The 21522-nt window shown below is 39.2% G+C and overlaps 1 protein-coding gene across 1 annotated transcript in view; it reads left to right on the forward strand.

The window, feature by feature from the left end:
- Nucleotides 1–21522, forward strand: part of POGLUT1 (protein O-glucosyltransferase 1) — a 28760-nt gene that overhangs the window by 2376 nt on the left and 4862 nt on the right. The window contains exons 3-9 of the mRNA XM_025990113.2: nt 105–248; nt 6827–6962; nt 9483–9604; nt 15405–15464; nt 17343–17442; nt 19262–19320; nt 20423–20590. Of these exons, the coding sequence (XP_025845898.1) occupies nt 105–248; nt 6827–6962; nt 9483–9604; nt 15405–15464; nt 17343–17442; nt 19262–19320; nt 20423–20590 (789 nt within the window). The remainder of the gene's footprint in view (nt 1–104; nt 249–6826; nt 6963–9482; nt 9605–15404; nt 15465–17342; nt 17443–19261; nt 19321–20422; nt 20591–21522) is intronic.

Genomic DNA, 21522 nt, shown 5'->3' on the forward strand with positions numbered 1-21522 from the left:
GTACGGTGTTTTCTAATACTAAATCTAAACCCACAGATAGGTAGTAGGTGGAATGGTACCGCTTTCTTGACCTGCTTTCCTTGACGATTCACTTTCTTTCCCAGGGTCATAGAAGAGGATCTGACTCCTTTCCGAGGAGGTATCTCCAGGAAGATGATGGCAGAGGTAGTCAGACGGAAACTAGGGACCCACTATCAGATCATTAAGAACAGACTATACCGAGAAAATGACTGCATGTTCCCTTCAAGGTAAGAGTTATGAGATAGATATATCTTCTGATCTTTGTTTTTAATCTTTTTAAAAAAAGATTTTATTTATTTATTCACGAGAGACAGAGAGAAGCAGAAGTACAGGCAGAGGGAGAGGCAGGCTCCATGCAGGGAGCCTGATGTGGAACTCGATCCTGGGACTCTAGGATCATGCCCTGGGCTGAAGGCAGGCGCTAAACCACTGAGCCACTCGGGCTGCCCTCTTCTTATCTTCTTATATATGGGCTTACTTGATACTGTTCTTGTAGAGAAATTAATTAAAGGGATCCATCAATGAGTCTCTCTTCACGTTTCAAAGAGAATACAAAATAGTGACAAGCTCTTCTTGGGGATTTTTTTTGCCAACTCCCTTTCTCCCATATTAACGTCTATCTCGTCCTCCTTCTTAAGGCTTGGGCACATCGCTGGTTGTACTGGCTGTAGCTCTGCACTACTCATCTTTCCCCAGATATAGAAGCTGCAGGGTACAGGCTGATAAGACCTGGCAGGAGTGAGCTAGGCTCGAGGAGCGGTACTGAGTGTTCATCACAGGCCAAGTATCGTTCTAGCTCTTGGTATTTGAAGAGAGGTGGCGGAAAGTCAAGAGTAACTGAAGCTGAAGATTATGCAAGCTACACTAGCCAGTAAGGTGTGGGAGCTGAGGTAACGTTAGTGGGCTGAGGGCTGGAGCCCATTGGGGAAAGGTCATGGACTGAGCCTGGAAATTGGATTTAGGTAGCATTATATGTTTATTTTTTTTTATTTTTATTTTTTAAATAAATTTTTATTTATTTATGATAGTCACAGAGAGAGAGAGAGAGGCAGAGACACAGGCAGAGGGAGAAGCAGGCTCCATGCACCGGGAGCCCGACGTGGGATTCGATCCCGGGTCTTCAGGATCGCGCCCTGGGCCAAAGGCAGGCGCTAAACCGCTGCGCCACCCAGGGATCCCGCATTATATGTTTATACAACAGATGAGAAACATCCCTTTTAGAAGACTTTTTTTTTTTTTTTAACTCAAATCTTTATAAAATTACAAAGTACAAAAATTCAGAGGCCATAGTTATTCTCCTGCCTAAGATCTTCTTTCTAATCTCTATTCTGTCATTAAAAGTAAAGTGAATGAAGGGCACCTGGGTGGCTCAGTCAGTTAAGCATCTGCCTTCAGCTTAGGTCATGATCCCAGGACCCTGGGATCAAGTCCCATGTCAGGCTCCCCCCTCATCAGGGAGTCTGCTTCTTCTTCCTCTGCCCCTCCCCTCTGCTCATGTGCACTTGCATATGCACGCGCTCTCTCTTAAATAAATAAAACGTCTTTTTAAAAAGTAAATGAGCAGTATTGCAAATAGCATCCATCCATATGAACATAAGAATGATTCTTAATAACTTTATTACAAATTACTACATTTTCATTATCAAAAATATATAAAAACAACAACAAAAAAATTAAAAATCACTTAGTGTCCTACTGTGAAGTAATCACAATTATACTTTTATTATCAAGTGTCAGGGGCAAATAAGGTGGTACGTGGGGAAGATTATTGAGGCATTTTATCTTATTTTTTTTTAAAGATTTTATTTATTTGAGAGAGAGAGAGAGAGAGAACAAGCAGTGGGGAGGGGTAGAGGGAGAGAGTGAGAGAGGCAGACTCACTGCTGAGCAGGAAGCTGAATTCGGGGCTCCATCCCAGGACCCAGAGATCATGATCTGGGCCAAAGGCAGACACTCAACCCATTGAGCCACCCAGGCATTCTTTTTTTTTTTTTTTCTCTGATGAATTCTACCAAATATTTTATTTTATTTTATTTTATTTTAATTAATTTTTATTGGTGTACACCCAGGCATTCTTATTGAGGTATTTTAAACAGATATTTTTTTTAAAAGATTTTATTTATTTATTCATGAGAGAGAGACACACACACAAACACACAGAGGCAGAGACACAGGCAGGGAGAAGCAGGCTCCATGCAGGGAGCCCAATGTGGGACTCGATCCCGGGACTCCAGGATCACGCCCTGAGCTGAAGGCAGCACTGAGCCGCTGAGCCACCCAGACTGCCCTTAAACAAATATTTGTTACATTACTTGAGACAGTAAGAGAGGCTTTACAAATTATGAGTGTAGAGGAATTTTTGATTTCTACAAATGAGAAAGAAAATATAAGTATAGACATTGTTAGACTTTGAAAGCTTACTTTATGTTTAATAGTTAGCTGAGCAATTTTCAGATGAAGTTAAATACATTCAAAGTTTCTGAAGGGCACATACCTCTCGTTCCAGACCTTATAGCATTTTGGTCAGAATCATGAGCTCTTAGAAATGTTGTAAGGAAGTACAGACCTTTTATTGACGATAAAATTGTGTGTATATATATATATGAAATGCATGGAAAGTTCCCTGTCCCAACTGCATGCACAACCAAGGAAACAGAGTTGAGCAAAAAAGAAACAAAGTGAAATATTGGGAACCAGTGTCCCTAATGAAATGGATATAGTTGAATAATATCTCAGATTCCCATCTAGCCAAAAATAGTATCTTTCTTTTTTTAAAGATTTTATTTATTTATTCATGAGATACACACAGATTGAGGCAGAGACACAGGCAGAAGGAGAAGCAGGCTCCATACAGGGAGCCCATTGTGGGAATTGATCCCGGGACCCCAGGATCACGCCCCAAACCGAAGGCAGACACTCAACTGCTGAGCCACCCCAGGGGTCCCCTAGTATCTTTCTAGGTCTAGATCCTTTTAATTCACCCAGTTGGAGAAAACTACATGGCATTTAAACATTTTTATTCTAAACAAGCTAAAGTATAAATTAAGTATTTCAGGGATGAGCTGAGAAATTTTGCTTAGGAATTAGAGCTCCATTTAATTAAATGACTGGAAACATGTCATTTCAAAGATGGAAAATGATATTTTTAAAATAATGACTTTAGTGAAATATGGCTGACATAAACTGCACATACTTAAAGTATACAACTTGATAAGTTTATATTCATTATCTTTTTTAAAATTTATTTTTAATGGAAGTATAGTTGACATATAATATTAGTTTCAAGCATATAACATAGTGATTCAACATGTATATGCATTACAAAATGTTTACCATGATGCATGTAGTTACCATCTGTCACCATACAAAGTGATTACAGTATTATTGAGTATATTCCTTATGTTATACTTTTCATCACACTGACTTTTTTTTTATTGAAGCATAGATGACACACAAGGTTACCTTAGTTTCAAGTGTACACCTTAGTGATTCTGGACTACTATTATATGCTATGCTATGCTAACTACAAGTGTAGTTATTGTCTGTAACCATACAACACTATTACAATACCATTGACTCTATTCTCTGTTCTGTAGTTTTTATCCTCATGACCTATACATTCCATAATTGGAAGCCCATATCTTTTGTCTATCCTCTTACCTCCTTTTGCTTTGGCAAGTATCTCTGTTCTTATGGGTCTGCTTTTGCTTTTTGTTTTATTCATTTGTTTTCTAGATTCCACATGTAAGTGAAATCATATGGATTTATCTATTTATTACATTTTTTTATGTATGGTATTTGTTTTTCTCTGACTTATCTTACTTAGCATAATACTCTCTGGGTCCATCCATGTTGTCACAAATGTCAAGATCCCGTTCTTTTTTATGGCTAATATTCGTGTGTGTGTGTGTGTGTGTGTGTGTGTGTGTATGTATTTCACATCTTTACTCATCTATTGATGGACACTTAGGTTGCTTCCATACATACACAATTGTAAATAATGCTACAGTAAACATAGGGGTGTATATATCTTTGCAAATTAGTATTTTTTTCTTTGGATAAGTACCTCTTAAAAACAGAATTACCAAATCATAAGGTATTTCTATTTTTAATTTTTTTGAGGAACCCCCATACTGCTTTCTACAGTGGCTGCACCAATTTTCATTTGCCCCAACAGTGCACGAGGGCTCTCTTCTCCTCACATCCTTGCCAAATTTATTATTTCCTATCTTTTTCATAATAAGCATTGTGATTGGTGTAAGATGATGCTATCTCATTGTGGTTTTGATTTAGTGATGTTGACTTAGTGATGTTGACTATCTTTTCATGTGTTTGTTGGCCATCTGTACATCTTCTTTGGAATATGTTTATTCATGTCCTCTGCCCATTTTTTTTTACTGAATTATTTGTTTTACTGAATTATTTGTTTTATTGGTGTTGAGTTATATGAGTTCTTTATTGTTTTTGATATTTACCCTTTACCAGATATATCATTTGGAAGTATCTTCTCCCATTTAGTATGTTGCCTTTTTGTTTTGTTGTTTCTTCACTGTACAAAAGCTTTTCATTTAATATAGTCCCAGTAGTTTATTTTTGCTCTTGATCCCCTCCCCTGAGGAGACACATCTAAAAAAAAATAGTGTTAAGACCAATGTCCAAGAGTTTACTGCCTGTTTTCTTTTAGGAGTTTTACAGTTTCAGGTCTTGCACTTAGATCTTTAATCCATTTTTGGGTGTTTTTTTTTTTTTTTTTTTTTTTTTTTTTTGGTATATGGTGTAAGAAAGTGGTTCATTTTCATTCTTTTGCATGTAGTGGTCAAGTTTTCCCAACACCAATTATTGAAGAGGCTATTTTTTCTCCATTGTATATTCTTGCCTCCTGTCATAAATTGATTGACCTTACAAGTGTGGGTTTATTTCTTATTCTGTTCTGGTATTCTCTGTATTTATTTTTGTGCCAGTGCCATACTATTTTGATTATCATTGCTTTGTAGTATAGTTCAAAACTTGGCTCTGTGTGTCTTTCATGAATAAATAAATAAAATCTTAAAAAAAAGAACCCTGGGATTATGGTACCTCCAGTTTTGTTCTTCATTCTCAAGATTGCTTTGGCATCCACAGTCTTTTGTGGTTCTATAAAAATTGTAGGATTATTTGTGCTAGTTCTATGAAAAATGCTATTGGTATTTTGATAGAGGCATTGAATATGTAGATTACTTTGGGTAGCATGGACACTTTATCAATATTAACTATGCCAATCTATGAACATGGTATATCTTTCCACTAATTTGTATCATCTTAAATTTCTTTGATCAATATCTTAAAGTTTTCAGAGTAAGGTCTTCTACCTTATTGGTTAAATTTATTACTGAGTATTTTATTCCTTATGATGCAATTACAATTTGATAAGGTTTGATGTATATATACACAAAGATAATGAACATATCTGTCACTCCCAAAAGTTTCCTTGGGCCTCTTTTGCAATCCCTCTTCCCTACCCCTCCCTGCCGTACCATCCTTTTACCCCAGCCTTTTCTTGTTGCTCCCGTAACCAATGTTGGGCATTTTCTGTCATTATGGGTTATTTTTTAGAGTTTTATATAAATGAAATTATTTTTTAAAATATTTTATTTATTTATTCATGAAAGACACAGAGAGAGAGGCGGGGGGCAGAGACATAGGCAGAGGGAGAAGCAGACTCCCCACAGGGAGCCCAGTGTGGGACTTGATCCTGGGACCCTGGGATCACTCTCTGAGCCAGAAAGCTATATGGGCATACCTTATTCTATTGTTGCTTTGCTTTATTACGTTTTGCAGACACTGCATTTTTTTTTTTTTTTGACAAATTGAAGTTTTGTGGCAACTCTGTGTCAGACGAGTCTATCGGTGGCATTTTTCTAACAGCATTTGTTTACTTCATGTCTCTGTCACATTTTACTGATTCTTTCAGTATTTCAAATTTTATTATTATTATTATATTTGTTATGGTGATGTGTGATCAGTGATTCCAATTCATTGAAGGTCCAGATAATTGTTAGCATTTTTTAGCAATAAGGTATCTTTAAATAAGATACACATTTTTTTTTAGATGTAATGCTATTACTGAACATTTAATAGACCCCAGTATAGTATAAGCATAACTTATATATGAACTTGGAAACCAAAAAATTCACTTGACTTGTTTTATTGCAATAGTTACTTGATTGTGGTGGTCTGGAACCAAACCTGCAGTACCTCTGAAGCATGCCTGTATTATGGTTTCCATGATTGTATACGTACACTCTTTTTCTGGCTTGCATAACTGATTTTGATACTATTCTGTACTTAAGTTGAAGGCAATAAAAGTTTTCTTATCTTTCTTCCTAAATTATGAGACTTAATTATGGTAGAAATAAAAGAATATCATTGTTAGAAGCAAGGCCTAAGGGATACAATTAGAGAATTAGCTTTTTCCAGTTCCTGTCAAAATTTGTATCTTGCTTACTAATTAAACAAAAAGGGAAACTTAAAAAAAAACTAGGAATGGATAGAGAAGAGGTGGTAGGAGTAGTATTAATACATCCTTCAAACTTACAATCTAATTGGAAAATTTCGTTAAGTATTGTAAGAGGGAGCAGTTAGCTAGGAAAATAACTCGTACATTATAAAAGAGTAAAAAAGGTCCTTTTAGAAGTGTTGCTTTCAGGAAATTTTGCAGTAGGCTGACGACCTATCTGAACACTAGCTTTCAAAATAGGAATGAGACCCTATTTTGTTCTATAGGAGGCACTGGTCTGGTGAATTTTGTGGTATTTCTGGCTGACAGGTGTAGTGGTGTTGAACACTTTATTTTGGAAGTTATTGGGCGCCTCCCTGACATGGAGATGGTGATCAATGTACGAGATTATCCTCAGATTCCTAAATGGATGGAGCCTGCCATTCCAGTCTTCTCCTTCAGTAAGGTAAGTATAGGGAGAATTGTATGAGGAGATGGAGGGTGGTCCTCTAGAGTATGAGTAGGAGATAACTGTTCTGTGACAGAGTTTGATGGGTAATGGTAAGGATGAGACCTGGGTTCCAGGAATTGTTCTGTGTCCCTCTTAGTTTCACAGTGGCTGAGCAATGACTGAGGAAACGGATAATGTAAGATAGCTTAAGTGTCTATAGGGCTTGGGATGAAGGGTAGAGAATGATGGAGGCCTGAAGAACCTACAGGACATTGAAGGCAAGGTTCAGAGATCCTGTGGAGTATGGGAGAGTAGCTCATGGGCTTTTAGTTAGGGAACACCTTTGTTCAAAAAATATTTGTTGAGTTCACACACACACACATACATACATAGTCCTATCTGTCCTGTCAGTCTATCCCAGGGGCTTCACATGGCTAATTGTAAAACTGAAGGTGGTAGATAACTCTGTACAGTTTGTGCCTGAGCAGTGCACTGAGGAGATAGGTCTGGGATATCCAAGAAGGATATGTGAGAGGGTCTAGTTGTGGAGGAATAGGAGTACTAGCTCATACTTCTGGACTTGGAAAACTTGGGACAGTTAATATCTTCTCAGTGTTCAGGTATTGGCAGGGATGGGCCTTGGTTCCCCAGAGACTAGACGGGATTTGGGGGCGGGGGGAGCTCAAAGAGAATGAATGGAAGATTCTATGGGGGAAGTGTGGGTTTAGGAAAACCCTATGGACTTTGAGAAAAGGAACACCATCTGATTTGGTTTCTCCAAAGAGGAAACTTTTATCTGCATTTTTTCTTTATCACAGTTTACTTTCTCTCTAGACTTGGTTATTTCCTGTGTTGCAAGTGGGCTGAGACCACATTGGTGTTGCATTTCCCATGGTTTAAGCCTCATTTCTCAAAAGTGCTTGGTCTCGTTTATCATAAAACCCTCCCAGAAGAACAGATAGAGGCTCCCATGTAAGTCAGTAAGGACTTTATGTTTGTTATTTATTTGTTGTTTTGGTGGATGGCAAAGTATGACCATCACTATTCAGTATTCTAACTTTCCTTTCATCTTTACTTCTCTCCTTTTTTTTTTTGATCAGTGACTCCCAGGCCCTAGAGAGGGATTTTAGTCTTTCAACTTTATAGGAATTGTTCAGCTTCTGTTGAGCAACTGTTATGTCTGAGCTGCTTGATGAATCACATACCGTTTTTTAAAAGTATTTGAGAAAAGGCAAACAACATATTGTATGTGTAATTCCAGTGAAGAAACCAAAGAGTTAGAGGTTTATCAGTGGCCAGAATTTTTTTTTAAAGATTTTATTTATTTATTTATGAGAGATACAGAGAGAGACAGAGAGGCAGAGACATAGGCAGAGGGAGAAGCAGGCTCCATGCAGGGAGCCGGATGTGGGACTTGATCCCAGGACTCCAGGATCAGGCCCTGGGCTGCAGGCTGCACTAAACCACTGGGCCACGCGGGCTGCCCCAGTGGCCAGAATTTTAGCAGAAGAAACCATAAAAAGGGAACAAATGGTTTTAAACTTTTTTTTAAAGATGTGGGATAATATCCCTTTCTCCAGTTCTGCCCACCAGCACTTCTGGCCTCAATCAACAAATAACCCAAAATCAATTGAGCAACCAGTGTGAGCTCCACAGTACTACAATGTTACATTATCGTAATTAATACTTATTAAATACTTACTATGTACCAAACACTGATCTAAGCTTTTCACATGTACTAACTCATTTAATGCTCAAAACAAGCCTATCAGGTAAGTAATATTATTGATGTTATTTTTCCCATCATAAAGATAAGGAAACTGAGGCATAGAAAAAATTAACTTCCCTGGAGTTAGAAGGAGGTAGAATCATCATTCAAATTCAGATGATCTGTTTCAGAGGCCACGCTTTTTGGGGATCCCTGGGTAGCTCAGTGGTTTAGCGCCTGCCTTCAGCCCAGGGCATGATCCTGGAGTCCCGGGATCGAGTCCCACGTCAGGCTCCCTGCATGGAGCCTGCTTCTCCCTCAGCCTGTGTCTCTGCCTCTCTTTCCCTCTGTGTGTGTGTGTCTCTCATGAATAAATAAATAAAATCTTAAAAAAAAAAAAAAGGCCATGCTTTTAACCATTGCACTGTGATTCTTGCTCTCAAAAGACCCATCTAGGAAATAATCAGGAACTGGTAAGACAGCATACACTCCAAGTATAACAGCAGTTGAAAGATGAGAGAGCTCTGTGATCATTCGGAGTTAGATATTTTATTTCCTTAAAGTAAGTACCCTAACAGTGTACTGTCCTCTAGAAAAAAAAGAACTTTGAGTAACTGGATTCACTGAGCCTATGAATTTTAACCCATGGTCTAACTTGCCTTTTAATGTCTGGAGTCTAGACTTTGTAGACTAAGGAAAATATGTCTGTGGAGATGTAACACAAAGAAGATGTAACACTTTTGTCCAGATCTTATGGTATGACTGTAGTTTGTCTCTCCTCTCTGTCCTGAGACTGATTTAGAATAACCTTTCTGTTTCTGTTAAAGACATCAGAGTACCATGATATCATGTATCCTGCTTGGACATTTTGGGAAGGGGGACCCGCTGTTTGGCCAATTTATCCTACAGGACTTGGACGGTGGGATCTCTTCAGAGAAGATCTGGTAAGGTAGGTCCTTTAGAGAGGTTTTATTTGTCCTTCTTTGTTAGTCTTCTTCAAATAAACAGTAGGACACACATAATTACTTACTTTAAAATGATTAACTTTTAAGTTAAAAACAAAAGAAAAACTACTTACAGCATAAGCAATTTTGAATGTGTATTTACATATTTACATATCCATGGGAAAAGAACAGAAGAACCTACCCTAAAGTATCAGCAATGCCTTTGTTGAAAGGATTATGAGAACCCTTTCTTTTCTTCTTTAAATTTTTCTGTAATTTTAAGATTCCTGTATTTTTATGAATTCCTTTCATAATTAGAAAAAAAAAAACCATGTTGTGAGGGAGAATAGAGAATTACTTGGAGGAACATAAATGTACTTTAAATTTTAGAGCTAAGTCCTTGAGGTGTGGGGATGGGGAGGGCATAAACATCCTTACAGATATCTCTAGTACGAGCTGATTCACAACGGAGACCTGCCTGGGCCTGTTGACTCTATCTGTTATCATTTCAGAATTTAGATTGTCCAGGACATCCAAGCTGAGGTATTTCTTACGTAGCTACATTTTACATTAATGATTCAATCAACATTGGTACCTAATTAGCATACTTCTAAAAAATACAGCCTTTATAGGTCTTCTCTCAGGTATAGGGAAAGCAAAAATTTAATTCAGCTTTATTTCCACAAATATCTATCACCTGTACCACATGTGGCTGGAGATTCAAAGGGGGCAAAAAGAATATCCCTTTCCTGAAGAAACATGTAGGGGTGCAGTCCTCAATGGCATTTAGAGCTACTGGGTTAAAAAATGAGGCTATTATCCAGTAGATGTATTTCGAAATTTATTTTTTTTTTAATTTATTTTTTTTTTAATTTTATTTATTTATGATAGTCACACAGAGAGAAAGAGAGAGAGGCAGAGACACAGGCAGAGGGAGAAGCAGGCTCCATGCACCGAGAGCCCGACGTGGGACTCGATCCCGGGTCTCCAGGATCGCGCCCTGGGCCAAAGGCAGGCGCCAGACCGCTGCGCCACCCAGGGATACCTCGAAATTTATTTTTTAAAATATTTTACTAATTTAAGAAAGAAGAAGAGAGAGAGTGCAAGCATGAGCTGAGGGAAGGAGCAGAGGGAGAGGCAGAAGCAGACTTCCCACTCAGCATGGAGCTCAGTGTGGGGTCTTGGTCCTAGGACCCTAAGATCATGACCTCAGCCAAAATCAGATGCTTAACCAACTGAGCCACCCAGGAGCCCCCCAAATTATTATTTTTTAAGATACTTTGTTTCATACTTCATAGAACTAGAACTGGAAATTGTCCTTTTCAACTCTGGAAATGAAGGCCCAGAGAAGTTGAGTGACTTGGTTAAGGTCAGGAACCAATCTAGGCCTAAAGTCCAGGTGTCCAAGTGCATTACTCTCTCCACACTACCAGTTAACCTCACCCATGCTCTCTAGTCATTGATACCATCATTTTCTATGTAGCTTTTGGTTTTAAACATTTGAAAGGGAAAAATCAAAAGGTCTTTAAACTGCCTTTCTTCAAGTTATTCTTGGCCTTAATTATCTAATCCTTTTTTTCCTTGCAAATACCTTTTTCACACTCTTCCTTTTTATAGCTCTTTTTTGACCCGCTATCCATCTACTTTGTTGTTGTTGTTTTTTTTTTAAGATTTTATTCATGAGAGACACACAGAGAGAGGCAGAGACACAGGCAGAGGGAGAAGCAGGCTCCATGCAGGGAGCCCGACGCGGGACTCAATCCCAGGACCCCAGGATCACGCCCTGGGCCAAAGGCAGCGCTAAACCGTTGAGCCACCCAGGGATCCCTGTTGTTGTTTTAGAAGGAGCATGGGGTAGGTCAGCGGGAGGGGCAGAAGGTCAGGGAGAGAATCTTAAGCAAGTTTTGTGCTGAGCGCTGAGCCCAATAAGGATCTTAACCTCATGATCCTGAAATCATGGCCTGAGCTGAAGTCAAGAGTTAGACATCAACTGACTGAGCCAACTAGGTGCCCCCTACTCTGTCTCTTAAATCTTTAAAAACAAGCTTTTTTTTTTTTTCTGATTATGACACCTATACATGCTCATAAAAATATATGTTTAACATTGGCAACTTTCCCACCAACTTACTAATGTGTCTTAGAAATCTTTGCATATGGAAGATTATTTTTATCAGTTGCATGATATTACTTTGTGTGGATAATAATTTACCTCATTATTTTCTGTGACAGACTTTTAGGCTGCATATGTGATATATGAACCATTTCTTGTTTTCTGGACTATTTGAAAGTACGTTACACACCTTATGACCCTGTACATCTTAAAATATTAGTGTGTATTTCCTAAAAGCAAGGATATTCTCTTTTATAACCATGCTACAATGATCAAATTCAGGAAACAATATTTGTACAACATTTAATTATATTGATAATATCATATATGGCACATTCTACCTCCAGTACAGGATACAGTCATATGTGGCATTTAGTGGTCATGTATGTTTAATCTCCTGTGATCTGGAACAGCTCTTCAGTCTCTTTCTCTTTTATGACATTGACATTTTGAAGAATATAGGCTGCTCATTTTATAGAATGTTCTTCAGTTTGGTTTTGTCTGTTTCCTCATGATTAAATTCAGCTTATGTACCCTTGGTCTGAATACTTAAGTGATTTGCGTCCATCCATGCCTCCTTAGAGATGTTAATTTTGATCACCTGGTCATAGTGTTACCATTCCTCCACTGTGTAGTTACTGTTCTCTGCACCACCACCCCCATTCTGCCTTCTAAACTACTAAGCAATTTTTAGGGAGATAGATATGTTTTAAAATCTAAGTTTATAAGAACATATTTTTCTTTTGATACCATCCCATCTTATTCTTCAGTTGAATTTATTTAATGGGGTGCCTGGGCAGCTCAGTAGGTTAAGTATATACCTTCAGCTCAGATCATGATCTCAGGGTCCTGGAATCGAGCTCCTTGCTCAGTGGAGAGTCTGTTTCTCCGTCTCCCTCTGCCCCCTCCTCTGCTTTTGGTCTCTTTCTGTTTCTCAAATAAATAAAATCTTAAAAAGAAAAAGTATGATAACAGAATTACAATTTTATTGTTTAGAGCCCTCCATTCAGAAGCTCTAGCCATGTAATTTCATTTAGTTTGAAACTTTAGGGATCCCCGGGTGGCGCAGCAGTTTGGCGCCTGCCTTTGGCCCAGGGCGCGATCCTGGAGACCCGGGATCGAATCCCACATCGGGCTCCTGGTGCATGGAGCCTATTTCTCCCTCTGCCTGTGTCTCTGCCTCTCTCTCTTTCTCTCTCTGTGACTATCATAAATAAATAAAAATTAAAAAAATAAATAAATAATTTGAAACTTTAATAATCTGCTTGTTTATCTGCATTGAAACCTGCCTTCTATTTTTCTAATCTTTTGGGAGTTTGTCCCCACTGACTTATTTTTTACTCTGTAGAAGAATTCAGTGTTTCTGTTGATTTAAAGATTTTGGTCTTTACTGTCACAGGGTGGTGATAAAAGAGGTCTGAGTCAGCACCAGCATGTTACTTTTAGCACTTGCGTAGGGAAAAAAGTCCTAACATAGGTCTTCTCAGGGGCAAGTAAATAGATAGAAAGAATGAGGGAGAGGGAAAACAGAGATGGTACAAGTCTGTGAATATTAAATACAGCTTTCCCAGGGACCAAGGACATTGATACTCAAAATTGTAAATTTATACTTTTTTTATTAGGTAGTTTGGCAATATATATCAAAATATAAAATGTGTATATCTTTGACTCAGCCATTTCACTTCTAGAATTTATCCTGAAGAGTTAATTAGACAAGTATGTTAAGATGTGTACGTGAAGATGTTCATGACTGTGTTGTTTCTTAAAGCAGGAAGTTGGAAACTTTTTAAAAGCCAATGAATAAGTAATGAAGTAAATTATGACATGGCTACAAAATGCAATATTGTACATGAATGTGAAGTTCAGGTAGTATAAGGCTTAAAAACAGGTATTCTGGGCAAACTGCTTAGCCTCTCTGTAAACTCAACAGTAAAGTAGGGTTCATAAAACCCACTTAAAGAGGTTGTATCATATGTATATGATCCCTGTTATATAGAGCAAGGTTTGACATTTTGGGCTGGGACATTCTTTGTTGTACAGGGCTTGTCCTTGGTCTTAATGTCACTAAATGCCAATAGCCATCCACCAGTAGTGACAGTGAAAAATGTCTACAGTCATGGCCAAATGTCTTCTAGGAGAAAGGGGCAAAATCAACACCAGTTGAGAACCACAGATGTGGAGAGATGATTGGAAGGAAATTCTTCATGGAAACGTTAAATTGCTAAAAGTGGTTATCTACAGATTGGGAAAGTTCCAGATGATTTTTCTTTTCTAGTTTTACTTTATGCTTCTCCCTTAGAATTTTTTATAATGAGGATATATCATTTTTTATATTAAAAAAAATTACAACCCCATAAAACAAAAATAAACTGGGGTTATGGTGTGTTTCTATTTTGGTCAAAGGGAGTGTAGGACACAATGACAAAGAGTTCTGGTCTTGGACTGGGGAGTCTGATAAAGATGATCCATGAAAAAAAAGAGTTCTAAGACAGGCCAGGAAAATGAACAGTGCTCTCAGCTGAGAGAAAATGAGTGATGGTCATCTGTACCTAAAAACTTTATTATATCCTAAGTCACTCCATTATGGTAAATAGCCTACCAATCTCTCATTAACTCCAGTTCAGCCCTTCCCCTCCTTTTTCAAAGGAAGAGACTGTGCAACTTCTGTGCAGGGTTCCTACAAAGGAAGTTAAAAATGATGCATCTGTCAGCTAGCAGTTTCAGCAAGGAAAGCTGGTCATGGAAATGTGTACTGAGATCTCAGTTTCAGGGACTTGGTGGAGCACTTAGTACAGTCTCAAGAATATCAGGGTGCTTTGCAATATCAGACAAATTTCTGGTGATACTGCCTGTGTATCCAAAACACGAAGTCAAGGAGTGATTTGTTTTCTTCCCCTTAAATCAATTTCTGATTTTTTTTTTTTTTTTTTTTTTTTTGCAGTTCTCTTTGCCTGTTAAATTTATCAGTAGCAGCACTCTACTTAAAGTAGAGAAGAAATCTTCATTGTATTGCATTTAACAGCTCTAAACATGTCATTTAGAGCTTGGGAAATTTTTTAAGAGATTTTATTTATTTATTTAGAGAGTGCACATGTGCATGCTTGTGCCTGAGCAGGGGGAGAGGGAGAGAATCTCAAGCAGACTCCCTGCTGAGCAAGGAGCCTGATGTGGGGCTGAGTCTCAGGATCCTGAGATCATGACCTGAGCTGAAATCAGGAGTCAGATGCTCAACTGATTGAGCTACATAAGTGCCCTGGGAACTTTTCTTTCAGTATTATTAACTTATTAATGGAGCTATGGATTGTAGATTATTGGCTAGCATCTCCGGAGTGAAGTAACAACAAAAGGGAATATAATGTCTTTGAGGGCTTTTTCTTTGAGAGCCTGGGGCAGACTTATTTAAAAATGTAAAGCTCCGAACTAATCTTCAGAAATGGTTAAAACACGGGACGCCTGGGTGGCTCAGTGGTTGAGCATCTGCCTTTGGCTCAGGGTGTAATCCTGGAGACTCAGGATCGAGTCCCACGTCGAGCTCCCTGCATGGAGCCTGCTTCTCCCTCTGCTCGTGTCTCTGCCTCTCTCTGTGTGTGTGTCTCATGAATAAACAAAGTCTTAAAAAAAAAAAAGAAATGGTTAAAACACATCCTCATATAGTTAAGAGAAAAATATAGAAACTAATTGAAATCTGTTTTTAGGTCAGCAGCACAGTGGCCATGGAAAAAGAAAAATTCTACAGCATATTTCCGAGGATCAAGGTGACTGTATTTTCTGATATTTTACAAGATATTTGTAAGATATAAGTAATTTTGAGTGTGTGACAAACTGTAGTTCAAGGAGAAAGCTAGAAGAAGTAAAGCAAATGTGGAATCATAGAATTTTAAACTAGAGAAGAACTCAGATTATTTGCCCAAATCACTTTTTTCTTTTTCTTTTTTTTTTTTTAAGAGAGCGAGAGCATGTGCATGTGAGCAGGGGAGGGGGTGCAGATGGAGAGAGAGAGAGAATCTTAAGAAGGCTCCACACCCAGCACAGAGCCTGACTCAGGGCTTGATCTTAAAACCCTGAGATCATGACCTGAGCTGAAATCGAGAGTGGGACACTTAACTGTTTGAGCCACCCAGGCGCCCTTTACCCAAATCACTCTTAATTGAGCTGGAACTGAAAGAAGTAAAGTTCATTCATCTAGTCCTTCAACAGGTATTTACAGAGTGCCATGAGTGTATTAGGCATTGAGTATATGTTGAAGAGAACAGCTGAGTTGTCCTCTTGCCTTAAAGATGCAGTTTTCTGCAGGGAGCTTCAGACCTGGCCTTATGCTAGTCACTCCGCTAGTTAACGGCAGAGCAGGAACCATCACCAGATATCCTGATTGCCCTTCCTTCCTTCCTTCCTTCCTTCTCTTCCTTCTCTTCCTTCTCTTCCTTCTCTTCCTTCTCTTCCTTCTCTTCCTTTCTTCCTTTCTCTCTCTTTCTTAAAGATTTTATTCATTTATTTGAGAGAGAGAGAGAGAGAGAGAAAACAAGTGGAGGGAGGTGGGGAGGGCAGAGGGAGAAGGAGAAGCAGATTCTCCACTGATCAGGTAGCCCCAAGATCATAACCTGAGCTGAAGGCAGACCCTTACCTGGCACCTCTGACTGCCTTTTTCATGAGGCCATTTGGCTGCCAAATAGTGGTGGAGAGCAGAGACTGAGACTGCTGGAAACAGAAAGGGGAGAAAGGGAGGAAGAGGGAGAGGGAAATGTTGGGCAAGAACCCTCTCCATGTTGCTTAGACCCACATCCCATGTGCCAAGAACAGTACTTAGCATGCAGATACATGACTAATATCTGCTATACAGATGAACAAAACAGGGAGAAGGGTTTTATCATTTTCCTAGTCAGTCCTTGCACACCCTCTACTTGGGCAGTGAACTTGAGAATGCAGATGGGCCCAGCAGCCACTGCTTACTGGTCCTTATCAATGTCTCTGATTCTCAGATCTTGGGATCACAGCTTCTTAACCTGGGACCCATGTGTGGACTTGAAGAGTTCTAGGATTTCCTGTAAAATATGTGGGGATATGGACACTTTTCTAGAGAGTGGTCCACAGGGGGTCCAGGGCCCCTCAAATGTTAAGACCATCTGCTACTTGGACCATAACTAGGACTTTTTCTACATATAATATTCAGGTTTTTAAGCCTTTTAGTTTTTTTTTTTTTAATTTAAATATTATACTAGACTGTATGGTACACAAACAACAAAGGTCGTGTAGCTATTTTGGTGAGTCATGGTGCTTACCTAGTCACACAGCTATGAGTACTAGTGATTATAGAGGCTACATGAACCCTGCTAAAAGGGAACTCATTCCCTGGAATATGCCTGTAGTGCCCCCAGAACAACATAATCTTAAAGATTAGATGCAAGCAAAAAAGGGCCCAATACTCTCCGTCCCTGAAAGGTAAAGTAGGGAACAGCCAGGAACACCTATATGCTGCAGAGCCCAGTACACCCTTTCTCTGCTGTTAAAATAACCAATAAATTATCTGTCTATGTGTATGGTCTTTGCATTGATCCGATTACTGCTTACCTTTCAGAGATTGGGAACAGTATTATGGTGTAGGATACCTTGTTTTATATCACATGTTTCTTTTATAGGACAAGTCCAGAACGAGATCCTCTCATTCTTCTATCTCGGAAAAATCCAAAACTTGTTGACGCAGAATACACCAAAAACCAAGCCTGGAAATCTATGAAAGTAATCACCAATTGTCTGAATAGAATCATAGCAGGGAACATTCCTACTCAAAGAAATTGCCACCTGGGTAGAATTCCAGATTAGGTTCTCTCTCAGCAGTAGAGGAATGTAGAGAAAGTTCCACAAACTAGTATTAGCATATATGTAAATTATTATTTTTCAAATTCACGTTGCTCTTCTGGGCCATATTATGAGTAGTAGTTTTTAACCACTTTGAAGGTTTAAGCCAGAGGAACCAACTTTTTATGGAAAGGGCCAGATGGTAAATATTTTAGGCTTTGTGGATTGTATGGTCTTATTGTAGTTATTTATCTCTGCTGTCACAGGGTGAAAGCAGCTGCAGAATATATATAAATGAATGAACCTGGATATATTCTAGTAAATCTTTATCTACGGCACGGAAATTTGAATTTCATGTAATTTTCACATGTCATAAATATTCTTCCTTAGGTATTTTCAAGGACTAGAAACATAAAATACTCTTAGCTTATAGGTTGTATACAGAAGCAAGTAGTGGGCCACAGCATTTGGCCTCTGGGCTGTAATTTGCCAGCCCCTGGTTTAAACTATTAGTTCTCAACCCTGACTATACAATCTAATCCGAGAGCTTAAAAACATCAATCAAATGAATCAGAGTCTCTGGGGATGTCCAGGCATCTTCATTTGTTTAAAAATAGGGGTTTACATTTCAAAACTAATAAGGCACATGAAACTGAAATATTATAACTCAATGCCAGGACTAAGGTTTAGATGAACAGATAGAACCAGGTCAGAAGGAGGAATTGGGATTCAGAGAGGTGAATTGTAAGGTGAAGCCAGCAATGACTGGCTCCTTCAGGTTGGAGTTCATCTCTGTTCTCTTAACCTCTGTGACTTCCTGCTTTATTCAAAGAACTTTAAGCCTTAAAAGTCCTCATTTGAAATTTCCATATACTATATGGGGATAATAAGGAAAAAAATTTTAAACTTGTGGGAAAACTAAGCATATCTGAGATGTATTATTTGATACTTTTAATCAAACTGGAGCAAATGAAATTTTAAGAAATTTTGTTAAAAAATAATATGAAAAAATGTATCCATTCAGCACAGCCTCTACTGTGGGAAGCTGGGCAAGCAAGTAAGACTTGTTTCCCTCACTAAGACGTTTACCATCTGCCAGGGTAGCTGGAATACAGATGGAGGCCGGGGGGTGGGGGGGTGTCTCAAACTCAAATGCCCCTGAGGGCCACAGGAGTGAGCAAGAGAGAATGCTAGAGGTCCAGTGATTGCTGCCAAGGGACTGGGAGTCCAGTTTACCAGATCTTCTTTTTTCTTTTTATGAGAAAAGTTGGAAATCTGGATTTTTGTAAGAAATATCTTACCACCTATGAGTGTTGGCAATGGTTTGAATTTTTATTTCTAAGTACTTTGCACCCCCAACAAAATCGTGTGTGGGTTACACCTCTAAGCCCACCAGCCACCACCTAACGTCTTGTATGTATAACTTACACAGAGTGAAACATGCTGTAAGTTAGGACCTCTAAGTACAGAGAAGGATCCATGTGGCTCTGAGAGCTTTAACCTCTAAAATCAGACAGGCCCTGAGTTAAAACCCTTGCTCCTTTACTTAGGCACACATGACCTTGAGCAAGGGCCCTCCAGCTTTTTAAGGCCATGACTCCTTCATCTATAAAATGAGATAATAATGTCTCTGAATGTGTTTATTCAGGGCACTGAGATGAGGTCATGTTGATGGAATGCTTAACAATGCTTGCTGCAGTGAGTGGTCTTCTATCAATACGACCACTCTCAATACTAATAACATTCTTTTTGCTTGAAGGATACCTTGGGGAAGCCAGCTGCTAAGGATGTCCATCTTGTGGATCACTGCAAATACAAGTAAGACTTCCAGGACTCCTGACTCTTGGTTTCCCTGTTGCATCTGGAGTAGCTTCACTTTGGGGGAGAACTTCAATACTAGGACCCACCTTGCTGCTAGTAAGCAGAGTGGTGGGACTCCCTCTCTCCAACACCCCATCCAGCCAAGAGGTGAAGTTAGATGAAGTATGTATCAAGTTAATAAGGGTTTACATTTCAAAACGAATAAGGCATATGTAACTGAAATATTATAATTCAATGTCAGGACTAAGGATTAGGTGAGCAGGTAAAACCAGGTTAGCAGGAGGAAGTGGGGGAATTCAGGTGAATGCTGATTACACTGCACAGTGGGAAGTATAGGGTAGAAACAACTCTAGCTGGAGATGGGGGTACATGAGAAATGCTGAAAAGAAAATGTTCTAAGATAGCTTTTTTCCAGAGAGTATTTCTTTGAAGGTTGATGATGTGTATACCTGGTTCTCTTCTTCCAACTTGAGAAAAAGAGGGAACAGGGAACAGCGGAGGCTTTCAGTGGGGTACCTTATGGGAAAAACAAGGTTTTGGGGAGCCATGACTCTAATTAAAGAGATTAGGCCCAGGAAATCTTGTACAAAAGCCCTAAGATCGGGATCCCTGGGTGGCGCAGCAGTTTGGCGCCTGCCTTTGGCCCAGGGCGCGATCCTGGAGACCCAGGATCGAATCCCACATCAGGCTCCCGGTGCATGGAGCCTGCTTCTCCCTCTGCCTGTGTCTCTGCCTCTCTCTCGCTCTCTGTGTGACTATCATAAATAAATAAAAATTAAAAAAAAAAAAAAAAAAAAAAGCCCTAAGATACTGTCTCCATCTGAGTCTTAACATGTCTGTCTAGCACCCAGCTCATGGCCCTATCTGGGTCTGTCTGGAGAAAGAATCCTCCTTGCTCCCCTCACCCTGACATTACCTAAAACAGGCAATAGGCCCTGGAAACCTGCAGGGACATGTGGATGTGTCCTGGAAAGCTGAAAATAGAAAGGGAGGGAGAGGAATAATAAAAAGAGAGAAGAGGAGGGGGGAATAAAAAGAAAAAAGATCATATTTGTGGCAGACGTATAGTATCAAGTGTATTTTGCTCTTTCTTTCCCAGGTATCTATTTAATTTTCGAGGTGTAGCTGCAAGCTTCCGGTTCAAACACCTCTTCCTGTGTGGTTCACTTGTTTTCCATGTTGGTGATGAGTGGTTGGAATTCTTCTATCCACAACTGAAGCCATGGGTTCACTATATCCCAGTCAAAACAGATCTCTCCAATGTCCAGTGAGTGGCTCTCCCCCAAGCAGAGTGCCTAATGATGCCCACAATCTGCCTCCCAGGCCCCGGCCATGTAGGACATTTACAACTGGTGACTTTTTCTCTTGAAAGATTTTTTTCTTACTTGGTTTGCATATATAGTGCCGCTATTCAACTAGGCTATACGCGAGATTTAATTTGAAAAAGTGCTCTAATGCTACTTTGAAATGTAACATTCAGACAGTACGCAGTGGAAAAGCTCTTATCTCTCAAAGACTAAAGATAGGGATGTTAGATGCTGTTATATTGTCAAAGAGACTTTCAGATACAATGTGAGAACTGACACCACTGAAGCTGAGACTAATTTTCTCACGTAATGGGAGGAGCTAAGAAGAGATAGGGTAAGGGGCCAGGAATAGGGCAAGGGGCCAGGAATGCGAGCCCCATGCCCTCCTCTGGGGGCAAGAGCAAGAGACAGAAGGGAAACTTCATCACTATTGATTTTTTATGTGTATCATTGAACATTTCTCTATTCTCTCAAGTATGTCCCAAATCTATAAACAGATTGCCTTTAGACTATGTATGAGCTTTTGTTATTGATATTGTTGTTGTTTTGGCCCTGTGAGGACTCTAATATCTTTGCTTTAAAAAAGAAATAATCCGAGGCACCTGCATGGCTCAGTGGTTGAGCGTCTGCCTTCAACTCAGGTCATGATCCCTGGGTCCTGGAATCAAGTCCTGCATCAGGCTCCCTGAAGGAAGCCTGCTTCTCTCTCTGCCTGTGTCTCTGCCTCCCTCTGTGTCTTTCATGAATAAATAAATAAAATCTTAAAAAATATAAAAAAGAAGGAATCCATTATCTACCTATCTAGAGATTAACCATAGATCTTGGTCTATGGTCTTTCTTTTTTTCTTTCCAAATTTAGGGAACTGTTTCTATTTTTATTTTTAATTATTTA

Source organism: Vulpes vulpes, chromosome 1 (assembly GCF_048418805.1).
Source record: "Vulpes vulpes isolate BD-2025 chromosome 1, VulVul3, whole genome shotgun sequence".
NCBI classification, from domain to species: Eukaryota; Metazoa; Chordata; class Mammalia; order Carnivora; family Canidae; genus Vulpes; species Vulpes vulpes.